The 13110-nt window shown below is 36.1% G+C and overlaps 1 protein-coding gene across 2 annotated transcripts in view; it reads right to left on the bottom strand.

Annotated features, from left to right (window-relative positions):
* The window catches only part of RPS6KA5 (ribosomal protein S6 kinase A5), a 79059-nt gene that overhangs the window by 36344 nt on the left and 29605 nt on the right, over window positions 1–13110 (bottom strand). Inside the window, exons 2-3 of one of the 2 annotated variants that reach the window (XM_033062085.1) lie at window positions 3766–3893; window positions 3002–3085 (exon numbers count right to left, since the gene is read on the bottom strand). In XM_033062085.1, the coding sequence (XP_032917976.1) occupies window positions 3002–3085; window positions 3766–3837 (156 nt within the window). In that variant the 5' untranslated portion in view covers window positions 3838–3893. The remainder of the gene's footprint in view (window positions 1–3001; window positions 3086–3765; window positions 3894–13110) is intronic. The other variant, XM_033062084.2, reaches the window with a different exon arrangement.

The raw sequence follows: 13110 nt of genomic DNA, 5'->3' as shown, positions 1-13110 counted from the left end.
GCCATTCTCCCTTGTTCTGCCACTACATGCCCTTGTGAAAGTCTCTCTCCATCTTCTTGTAGGCTCTCCTCAGGTACTGAAAAGTCACAATGAGGCCTTCTCCAGGTTGAACTCAATTCTCTCAGCCTTGGTTCACAGGAGAGGTTGCAGCATCCCTCTGATCACCTCCAACAGGTCCATGTCCTTCCTGCGCTGAGGACCCCAGAGTTGGATGCAGCACTGCAGGTGGGGGTCTCACCAGGGCAGAGTGGAGGGGCAGAATCCCCTCCCTTGCCATCCTGCCCACACTGCAGCTCAGGGCACAACTGAGTTTCTGGGCTGGGAGTGCCCATGGCTGGGTCATGTCCAGCCTCCAATCCACCAGCACCCCCAAGTTCTTCTCAGAAGAGCTGCTCTGATCTGTTCATCCCACACTTTGTGTTGATACCATGAGTTGCCCTCACTTAGGTGCAGCACCTTGCACTTGGTCTTTTTAAAACTTATGAGATTTGCATGCCCACTTCTTGAGTTTATCCAGGTCACTTTGGATGGTATCCCATCCTTTAGTTTTTGGTGGTTGTTATTAATAACACCAATACCAACAATTTTTTAATGTTTAAATACTTGGACCATTATTTGTCTATTTAAGTTTCTGAACTTTTTCACTTAGGTAGTATATACTTCTGTCAGATATTCTGAACCTCACATATTTTCAAGGAACCTCCTTCCTGTTATTTGATCTATGACATTTCTAACCTTGAACACAATTTCAGCCAGTTCATGTTTCACTTGTTTGCTGCTTCACTCAGGTAAAGCTTTCAGAAAAACCATGTCTCCAACATCCTACTGCTTGTTACTCCCACTTTGACAGTTTATTGCATTTTGGTTCCCGTTACTTTCCCTGCTATCCATTTTGCATGGACAGCTCCACATGGTACAGGCACTTTTCAGTTATGGCCATCCAGTGCCACTGCTGCACCTCAGCAGTCTTAGAGAGATGGACATGGGATATTTGGCCTCCCATATACTAATCATATTATTCATATCTCTCATACCTCATAACTTACAAAATACTTCTTTCTTTCAAAAGGAAGGATGCTACTATGAATAATAAAGGAAGCAGTTTAGTCCCTTCAACAAAATTAATTACAGGTTTTTGAACTTCTCAGGTTTACAGTCATGAAATCTGCAAATCAATGAAACTTCTGCTTTACTTATGTTTGCAATATTAATACAATACAGGAAGACAACTAGTGAAATCACAGCAATTTGGCCACATACTTTATTTTATTTTGCTTCAAAATACACAGAATCTGATGTCTCATGTACTCTGCCAAGAGTATCCAAAAGAACTACCTGATGAAGTTCCTGTACTGTTACTAGTTATCTTTGCAAATATATAATTCTCACAGAAAATCCCAAAGATTTTATTTTTGGCATGTGTTTTTTCAAAAGAAAAGGAGGATCTGCAGAATCAGAAATCAAACTTGAAAAAAATAAATAGTGAAATACTAGAGCAAGTCTAAGACAAACAGTACAATCATCTAGAAGAGATTAAAGATGATAAATACTAATTAATGAGAGCACAGTACTCTAAAGCAATCTCATTTTCTCTTTTTGTAAGGTCCTTGAGTTGCTAGATATGCAGTAAGTATAAAATACACAAAAAATCTTCTTAAATGACCATATATGACATTGCCAACATAAAGGAGTGAGTGTGTGGTGTAAAAAACTAACATCACATACATAACTGCAAAATCACTCCTATTGATCAGCTACCAATTGCTATCAAACTGAAGTTATTCCTTCTAGAATACTGTCTGACTCTGCACAACTCTGACGAAAGTATTAGATGGAGCCAAAGATAACAGAACAGAGATTGCTCTTTAAGTCAGCAACAAGACTGGATTTTAAGCTTTGAGAAGCCATAATCATAATTCAAGGTGACAGAAATAAGAGAGATGCTCTGGAGGTGGCATGACTAAACAGAGTGTGCAGGAAAGAGCTTCAATTCATACCTTTTTTATATTCCATTCTTAACAGCAACTGGGCAAACAGCACAGAAGAAAAAGACGAAGAGGTTATGGTGGAATTCAAGGTAGGTGTGAGACAATGACTAAGTGAAGATAAAACACACTCTATTTCATGTGCAGCAGAAGAATCAGGGAGGTCATTCTGCTCCACTTCAAACTGCCAGATCCCAGCTGTGCCCATTACAGTGCTCCCTAACTGAAGGTAAACTCAGACCACAGAATGCAGAAAACAAAAAGAAAGAATTTTCTCAGGCAAAAGTCAGACCTTTCCAGTTCTCAGACAGGCTGCTATAAAAGGAACTGCAATCAACTACATTCCATGATCCACAACAGAAAGACCATTCAATTCTGTCTACAGCAAAAAACCACAGACATTAAACACTCTCCAAAACTTTCCAGTATAGTGAGCAATCAGAATAAATTATCTAGGAATATTGTATAATTATTCTGGAGAGTGGGGTTTTTTGTTAATTTCAAAAACTGTCTGTTAATTATTGTTGTCTTGATCTTTTCTATCAATTACTGACACTTTATTACGTAATGAAACTCGAGTCGCAAGCTAAACAATTTCACAATATGAGAACACTTACAACATTAATAACCTATCCCATACCTCAACAGAGATAACATTTCTCTTATGTCCAGTTTAAAATGTACATCAGTATCAGCCACAAACCATTATCTACTCTGAACTAGCTTTTTGTGCAAAGGTATATAAGCGTCAACTAAGTTTACTGTCCCATAGCATATTGAGAACAAATTTTGAAAAGAACACAAATAAGCCTCAATACATTTATAAATATGTCTTTTACGTCAGATCAGAAGAGGAAAATACATCAACATACAATTGAAGACATGGGAACAATCTTAGGACAACCTTAAATAACACATACTTAAATAAGATAACATGTCATATTTTACAAAAACCCTTGATGCTGAGCAATATGTTGACGGAATACTTAGTTTTCAGCAATAAACTTAGAACATACCTTATCGTGTCCTGCATCTCCCCCTCTTACAATATCTGGAGCCATATATTCTATTGTTCCACAGAATGAATATGCTCTCTCATTCTAGGAAAAAAAATAAAACTTACATCAAACAATTATATTATACAGATAATATGGGATAGATATGGCTAACAGTTCCAAGATGCTGGCAGCAATTCTTCTCCAAATAGCTCAGAACTGCTAGCTAAATAATATTCCATCATATGTAGAGATGTATTGCATAATGCTACAGAATATTTAGTCTTCTACAAAAAAATAAAACGTTGTAAGTTTGTGTTGCAGTCTAAGATGAGCACACAAAAATTAATTACAAATATTTTTAAAAACTATCCCATAAGTCTAAATGAACTATACATTTCAGAACTTCGCAAGATTCCCCAACTAACATAGATGTACATTCTGAAGGTTGCAATACCAATACTCTAGATAACAAACAAAACTTTTCATTACAAAGGCAATTACTCGTAAGATGTACAATTTGACTAAATTAGATACAAGATCCTTTGAGTTCCCCATATTTAGGAATTTATTATGACCTCTAGAAAAGTTGTTTTCTTTCAAAACAAACACATATATAAAAAACAACATTCTATCAAGAAGAGACTTGGAGAGAGACAAGACAGAGAAGGGGAAAGGCAGACAGTGTTGCAAATTTAATTTTATCCTATGCACTGAATTATTCTCTTGTTCAAAACTAAGCTGCTTTCACAGGCATGTATAATTGTTCCCTGGTAGTGATTTACCTTTGAGGTCAACATGAGGTCATGCTGTACCTTGCTAATGACGAAAGCACATGTGTTTGGGCCATGCAACATTGTTCCTCCCTTATCCTTCAAGCTTCTAGCATTTTGGGGAGAGATCCTGATAGGTCCTTTAAAGAAGAGTGTTCAAAAAAGCAAATATTTCAAAAGTCAGGTTTTACATTTGTAGATTCAGGTTTGGAGTTTTAAACAGGTGCTATACAAGAGACTACACTAATGAGAAGAAGCTTCTAAAAGTAGAAATAGTGCTCTGTGCTACCTGAAGGCATAAAAATTAAACAGTCCAGCAGCATATTATTAAACTGTATTTCTTAAAATACATATATTGTGACTGGGTTTTTTTTGGGTAAAATTCTGAGTTCAGAAGAGTTATAAGGCCTCATTTTGTTTAAATGTTAACTTCTGAGACAAAACCATATAATAATGAACTTTTCATGATTCCACTTTCTTTTGACACAACTATTGTTTCTCTTTGATAGTCTTTTCCAGTACCTTTTATCTTAAAAAAATATAGTGTGATAGAACGCACAAAAAAAAAGGTCAGAAATTCCTAGCCCTCCATCAGAGAATCTAAAGCTATTCAATCTCTCTGTTCTTTTGTCCTACAGCTGGGAGGGAGGGAGGGAGAAGGGTAAAAAGGAAAAGGAAGGGGAGTGGAAAATGCAGAAAGAAACTCCTCTTCACTTGCTACCTCTCCAAAGAGTAAAGATAATGCAGCCAAAGTGAGATAGCAAGACAACTGCCTGAAAGCAAAGCACTCCGACTTCAACTCTAGACTGACAGAGACTTGTCTTCATAAAATAGTGTAGAATGTCCTGACTTCAAAGCAGCTGAAGTCATAAAATCCAGACACTTCTTTGTTAGAAACCTTTGTTTATGTTGTGGTTTATTAAGTTACAAGCTTTATCAATTACATCTAGCTGTTACTTAAAAAACCCAGGTTTTAGAGTATGAAGTTTCATTAGGAACACTTAGGTAAATTTGTCACTGGTACACATCCTCTTACAAGAAGTTACTGATAGCTTCTGTTTTATTCACTACATGTGGGTTTAAAATAATTTTCAAATAATGTTATCTCCAACAACAGTTTTATTTTCAGTCATTTTCTGGTCTCCTGGGTACCTGAGAGACATCGATATAGTGGAGATAGTCCAGCAAAGAACCATACATATGATTAATGGAACCTATGAGGAAAGGTTGATAAAGCTGGGACTATTTCACCTGAAGAGATGAACCTGAAAGTTCAGGGAAATCTCACTGATGTACAAAAATGCCTGAAGGAAGCATGCAGAAGAGAGGGAGTAAGGCTCTTTTCAGTGGTGCCCAGTGACAGGACCAGAGGAGGAAACACATTTTTTTACTGTGGGGGTAACTGAGCACTGGTACAGGCTAGCCATGAAGGTCATGGAGTATCCCTCCTTGGAGATATTCAAACTTGTGGGCAACCAGCTTTAGGTGACCGTATTAGTGCAAAACATCGGGCAAGATGTCTTCCAGCAATCCATTCCACTATGTGATTGTCACAAAATGCCACTGGTAACCTGCATTTCAACATTCATTTTGAAATCACAGCTAAGTCTTATTTTGCACCCCCTCCAAATTTACATTTCATTCAACCGTATACCATAAAAACAAATTCCAAAAGCCACATTATTAATACTTCCATCTTATGAAATGTAAGACAAAAAAGGATGTTAAGAAACAACTGAACTTGGATTACCTACAGGTGAATGCTCACTGAACACACACATCTTGCAAACACTTGAGCTTAAGAATTGTTTGATCTACCTTAGAATGCTCATTCTCTTCCCTCTCTCGGCATGCCTGCCTTAAAAACATTGTGGCTCACTCCTTTGAGTTGCAGAATAGCAAGCAATTAGACACTAATGGACAGAAACAGAACTGTGGCTAACCCACAACTAACAACTCACTACAATATTGACCTTGTCTTTAAACAGGCGTCATTATATTTGTTTTAAAACAGCAAATCAGTTCTCCAATGTTTACAGATAATCTGGAGATAATTTTAGTCTTCCATCACAAAACAGATGGTTATGATTTCTCTACCAAGTTCAGCATCATTCCTGAATGTTTATGCAACAACATATCTTTTAACAAAGTTAATGAAGCACCTTGGAGGTGAAGGTGCTGCAATTCTTCTGAGAGCAGAGGACCAGATCCCAAGGAACTGTTACATAGTATTATAACTCCTTTTCCTTCATTAGATCAGGGCCTCAACAAAATCAAATAAATTTGCCTATAGAAATAGAGATCTGCATAATTTAAAAGTGCACTTAGACTATCTGGCTTCAAATATTGAGGCATATTCCCAGTACACTGTTCTGCACATGTGCACAAGACTATGGGGAACATTTCCCTGCCAAACACATACCGGTTTGGGAAAATGCTTCAGAGCTTGAGCAATTGTGATTTTAATTCCAAAGTGTAAATGCAGGTGCAGAAAGCATTCAAGTGTCTTAAGACAGCTATTTTGCCATTTGAAGATGTATTATTTAACATTTAAATGTACAGCCTTCGAAGTACTTCTTGAATTTGATGAACTTCATCCAAACAGCATATGCTACCACTGCTCCAACAGACACTTGAATCATGAAAGGTTTATTTAATTCACAAGTCTTTATGGAAACATTATTTAGGCAGAGAATTCACTGAACCCATTCTTTGCACCATTCAAAATTAGGACCCACTTCTCCAACTTCTTGAAAGGTCATCTCTGAAACACAACGGAATTATTTCTGTTTTCCAACTACATACCGTACAAATACTTTGCTCTTAACTGAGCTAGACTACTACCTGAAACACTAGATATGACACATTCTGAGACTGTACTACTATCATATTCTTTCAAACCAAGAAACTTTATTCCTTAAATAGATTTTGTAACTTGTAAATAAATAAAACCAAAACTACTGTTCCCTAAATGTTCTTTAATAGTGTAGGTATTTTCTAATGGGAATGCCTTGCTAATAGAAGAGATGGTAGGACAGGGTCAAAAGGCATTGTTTAAACAAATAAGCAAATTCAGACAGCAAATGTTAGAGAGTATATATAATGTGATGGTATTCAGAATTAAAACTTCATTGGGTGTATAGGCCCACCTGAAGTGTTTCACAGGTTATCAAATCAAATCTTTTTTTTTGTCTGCCCTTTCAACAGCAACATAAAATCAATTTCTTAGTCTCCTCAAATGCCTAACAGTCAGATCCAAATGGACTGGTTTCTTCTTTTTATTCACTTCTTTCTAAAATTTTCAATTATTCTGGGAAACGTATTGGTGGTACTATCCAAACTTACTACTGAGTAATTAAGCTGTCCATATCAGAAAGCATAACTTCAACCAAAAAGTCTCTAAGCTGAAGACTGTTGCTTCTGTAGCTGTAAACTTCTATTCACAACCAAAACTATGACCTTTGCAGGAGACAGAGGAGGAAGAACAAAGGCCAAAAAAAATTCAGTGGTACACTAATTAGACTGCTCTGCTGAATATTACAAAATCATAATAAAGACTGTAATATAAAAATAAAAGTTTAGATTAGAGCAAGAATGGTTGCAATAGGGCAGATGAAAGGTCCATTAGTTTCTAATGTCATAATATGAAGAATTTTTAAAAAAGCATAGGGTCATGTAAAATTAATTGAACATCCTGTCCTGGTGGCTGTTCCAACTTGAAGACAGTTAAGTCAAAATACCATATTGGTTACCATGCCTCTTGCCACAGCTAGACTAATGACTTCTGCTTCCAAAACATACATGGAACAATGCTACTGAATTTTTCAAGCAAGAATGTGATTTGCCTGCCAGCAGATGTCATCAGAACAGGCAATTAAAGAGGACAGCAAGGGCAGCTAAACCTTGAACTGCGTTAACCAAGAGAGCTGTGATCTCTACCTCTGTGAGAACAAAAGCCAGTGGAAGGCCACACCCCCATCTAATGTGGAGATTCAAAAACCCTTTTTACAGACTTTTACAACAGTTATGTTTGTTCTCATGGTGCAATGCAATTTCAATTCTACAAGGAATTATTTAAACCAGTTCCTGATAATGGATTTTAAAGCAAATAAATAAGAGTAAAGAAAATAAAAGTCTCAATTCTGCAGACGAAAAAATCCAGAAACAAAGTATTATTGTGTAGGAGGAATGCAAGTATGTACCACTGTCAACTTGGATGAACATTTTGTACTAGGTTCTTAGGAAAATTCAAATTTTTGGAAGGTTTGTTTTCTAAAGCATTGTCTTTTTGAAAAGAGAGGCAATAGTACTATGAAAGAACAGTATACAATGCAAAACCTGAAAAACTCATTTTCCTTCAAAAATAAGCAAAATTATAAGGTATGGAAGAGTACTAATTCTGGGAACAATTCTGCTAGCTGCCACTAGAAGCCTTGAACAGTTTTGTTTTGTTGTTTTTTGGGGCTTTTTCAAATGAAGAAAATAATATAGAACATGTCAAATACTTAAAGTTTCAGAGAGAACCTGATGTAAAAGGTAAAGGAGTGGACAATTTTGCTCAAATGCATTCCATCTGGTTTTAAATTAATTTACATGTGGCTGTGAATCTCTGGTCACTTAAGTTTTCCACCTGGTTGCCCAAGTTTCATGGAAGTAAGGTATTCACAGTTATTTTTTAAAAAAAAACTATGAGAAAAATGGATTAATGACAATGGGAGCAGATGCCCTCAGAAAGTTACAGTAACTTCACAATTATAAGGCACACCATTTTGACTAAAATTCTGGTCCCAACCCGGAAGTGCGGTTTACACGCTAGAGCAGCCAACATATGAACATATATTGGAAATTTCCCAACTCGGAAGTGGAGCCGTGGTGCGGAGGCAAGCTCGTGAACTGAGCATCTGCCAGTAAAACCCACGATTGCTACAAATTGGTTACTCTGTTGCACGGCAGGGGGAGTCGGGGGATCGGTCCCCACCGGTCCCATGGGGTGGGGGGGAGGCGGGGGCTCCCTCTACTGCTGGACCCGCGAGGGAAGCGGAGCTCACGAACTGAGCACCTGCCATTAAAACCCACGATCGTGTGATTGTTACAAATTGGTTACTTTGCTGCGAATGAAAGTGCGGCTTACAATCCGGTGTGGCTTAGATATGTACAAAGAAGGAAATGTTGCCGACACCCGGACATGCGCCTTTCAATCAGGTGCGGCTTATAACCGTGAAATTACTGTACTTGTTTTCCTGTGGAAAACAGAATCAGAATTTTTCTGAGTTGACTAGCAACCTAATATCCAATAGAAGACTGGACAAAAGAATACTTAATACAGAGATTGGTATTTCTCCTCAAAACAGGATTATTTTTAAATGGTGTATTACAATAGGAAATCAGTATCCTTAAAGCGGTCACTGTAAGAAATCATGATCTGTCTTGCAAAAATTCTTAACAGTACTTCAATTTTTAATTTTTGACATCAAAATCTGGAGAGAAACTGTTATGTTCTGGTCTTCTGCATTACTGGTCCATGCTGGAAAAGCACAATCTTCTTTGTGATAAGCACTGAAAAAGGAAATCTCTTGGGCAAAGGCTCAAACCATCAACTGATCACTGATGACCTGGTTTTGCAATTAAATTAGTCCAGCTCAGTAATGTGCCTCTAGAGTGTTTGGTATGTTTTTAATATTCAATTTTGGAACAGTTAAAACTGAGCCAACTGAAGCACACCAAACAAAGCAAAAAGTTTTTGACATTGCTTCATTTCTTTTTCCAAAACTAATTATCCAGACAGATCTATAACTGATGTTAACTTCTGTGGACTAATTTCACTGTTCAGTTTACTCTTACTTTTTTCTCTTTGAAGAAATGTAAATATACTTCTTATAATTGTGTTGTGTTTACATCACTGAGCAATCCTTTAACTAAAACACAAGCATATGTAGCAAGTCATCTGAAGTATGAATAATTTTACTCATTTTTGCTAGAGAATCCTCAGTGTTGGAGGATGCACTGTTTAATTGCAATGACAAGACATTATCACTTTAATTAGACAATTATAAATAGTCTTTTAAGGTTAAATGCAGAGGTAATCTATTAGGTCACTCATGTTAGGTGACAATTCGTAAAGCACTGGGACTATGAGTCAAGTAGTAGTCACTTCTCTCTGTTCTGGACTACCTTTAATGTGCACTTAATGTGTACAAATCTCTTCCAAGTTCATCTACCAAAACCCATAGTGAATTAGCCTTCATTTAATCACTTTCCTTCCAATGAAATGTCCTTTAAAATGTTATAAAAATGCACACTATTTTTCTTTCCTGAACAGAATGTTCACTCTATCATCAAATAAGTGAAAATAAACAATTCAACATTAAAAGCATTTGAGTGATAATTAAACTTGCAACTCTCAAGAGATTTTCAAATGAATAAACAACAACGTATATGAGTTATTCATTCTACACATCAGATAGAAGTACACAGACATCCACCCAACTGTCTTAGGTTTCAATTCAGTCATCTTTCATACTGAATATCCACTTTTATGTTACTTATTACTAAGGTACTTGGGATTCTCACAGACACACTGTTTGAAGACTGACAACATTCAGTATTTGCTATCTAATTTTTTAAACTTCATTAAGCAAACACAAAAGCTTCAGAAAAAAACTTAAGCTAACGCAAAACACATGTACCAATGCGGAAGAATGGAGCACTTCACTACACTGTGGAAGAAAGTGTACTTTACTGGATTTAATTAAGAAGAAAAATAATTATTATGCATGGTCAAGTAGACCATTTTTACAGTAATTCAACGCAAGTGTTCATATATTTTGCTTAAGACATACAAGATCTCCATGTATACTAAAATAAGATTTTTTGTGTAGTTACAGAACTAATGGCAATGTGAGGGCAAAGACAGACTTTTAAAAATGAAATAGCACTTTAGCAATACAAATCAAAAATAAGACTAGATCTGATGACTAGGTTAAACTGACATTAACCAAATCAAAACAATTCCAGCAGAGAAGTAGAGCTATTAATGAGATAAAAAAACAAAAACATGTCTAAGCTACAAGTCCACAAGATAAAGGTAACACACAAAAAATATGATGGAAAAAAAAGCCCCCAGAACAACAACTTAGGAGTTCTAGGGTTTTAAAAGATAAATGCATTACAAGACTTGACAACAAAACAAAAAAAAAAACCCACAGAAGTGATTTCACTAGTGCAAACAAAACAGTGCTGCAGAAGTTTTGAGTTCTACCAATTCTCTATGTCCCCAATAACTTACATTACTGTCACATGCAAATATACTTTGAAATTCAGTTAGACCAACACTAGACTGGGATGCACGAAAATATAAGGATAAAATAGTCTTTTTTAACCCAAATTTTGTTTACAATTCAGTTTAAAAATCAGAAACACTACCCTTAAATTCATCATTGAGTTAAGAATATAAATGCCATAAAAAGCAATGCTAAATCTCTTTCAATCTCTTAATCTCTTACTTAATCCCATTCTATGGTCAGGCTAGTAAAATTGTAGGTCTTCACGAGCTTTTACATGAAGTTTGCATCAAAGTAATTTCATACTTAAACACCTTGTGATTGACCTACTCTATGTGAAAATTTCTTTTTATTGATCTACTTAATTCTAATCAGGATATTTCTTCTTTTTGCATGTAAATAAAAACACATTGCTTCATTTTAAAGAAAAACAAAGGCAACATCCCTGTTGATTCAGTTGTAAAAGACAAATTTCAGATTTCAGCAAAGCAGTATCATAAAATACTTTAAAGTTCTTAAAGCCGCACTGCCTTAACTTGGATGTTTAATTCTTGCATGCTGTTTTCACATAATAAATGTGAGAGTATTTGATAATGCACTCTTCACACATGCTTCAGTAGCTGCAGGGTAGAAATCAGTAGGTTTCTGTTTTCCTACAAGTAACAGGCATTTGCTTCCTTTCACTCAAACAAAGCTTAAGGAAAAGCAGCTTCCAACCTCTCCACTGTAGAACAGTCTGCTGTAATTATTGTAGTCCTGTTTAATTCATTAAGTGCCCAGGTACACAGAAACCTTTACCAGTTATCAGATTATAGCAGAGATAATGAAAACATTGAATCATTATTTTTTCTAGCAAAAAAACCCTATCCCACAGTTCATAAATACATGGTGAAGTATTTCTCTCTAATAAGAACTCTAAATATAGTATATATCTCTCTACTATGATTTTTATACATTTTTAATAACCTTAATTTGTCTCAGATAATCAACCCAAAGAGGGGGTTACTAGAATAAATTCCACTTGCTTAATTATGTATTTCTAATAGTAAAATTCTTGCAAGAAGCAGGTGGACCAGGAAAGACACGTGAAGAAGGAGCAGTGTACTTTCCTTTCTCTCCCTGATTAAATTGCAAATGCTACACCTTTATCTGACTTACACAATTGGGTAATTTTATTTAAAAGTGCTACCCTAGTGAGCACGAAAACAGCTATATAGACAAATTCTACCTGTTGTAAAGTACATTAGTTCAGAAGCATAAGTATCTATTGCAATGAATTTCAAGTGCTCTGGTAGTAGTTCAATTATCTACAGAAAATACGAACGTCAATTTCTCTGTGTAAACGGGTCATTTTAATCATGTTTAAGTTCAGTAGTTAAATTACAATAGCACACACAAAAACTACTCAAATGCAGACAATTTCTTAGAATTCAAAAGCAAACAACACAATTGGAATTACTTTTGATAAAAGAAACACGAGAACTGTTGAGATTTTTTTCAGGGAAGACAAATATAAAATGTGGAAGAAAATAAAAGAAAAAAATATAGTAAAATGAACACATTTCTAAGGTATATACTAAAAACAGAATGGATTAGAGTCAGAACCAACATTAAATGGCCAAGGAGTAAGATGACTTTATTTAATGACTGGAGAAAAAGGAATCCATTTCAGAGTATGGATAAAGCAAACATATCTCTGATGCCTATCCAAGTTCTCCCCTTCCCTTGCACTACTCACAAATGATGTACCAAAGGTGAGCACAGATGAGACGTGCTTTTTCTTTAAAAACTGGTTTGAGACTTTAGGTTCTGATTCATTATAACATGATTCTGAACACAGTGAGATTCAGTCTTCATTCAACTTTGGCTCAGAGGCTGGGGTACTGCTCCTTTTCTCACCCCTCAGTGCAGTAATACCAGTACCTGACTTTTGTCTCTTGTGCCTAGCACAGTTGTTCTCACAGCTCTAACAGGTCCCACTCTCCCTAGTCACACCTTTCACTATCATTCTTTCCTGATGAAAACTGCACCTCTCTGTACTTAGTCTCTGGCACTGGTGTGGCAATCTGTTGCTAAT

Source organism: Catharus ustulatus, chromosome 6 (assembly GCF_009819885.2).
Source record: "Catharus ustulatus isolate bCatUst1 chromosome 6, bCatUst1.pri.v2, whole genome shotgun sequence".
In the NCBI taxonomy this organism is placed as follows: Eukaryota; Metazoa; Chordata; class Aves; order Passeriformes; family Turdidae; genus Catharus; species Catharus ustulatus.
The sequence above is the reverse complement of the archived record's forward strand: the minus strand, read 5'-3'. Positions and strand labels throughout refer to the sequence as shown.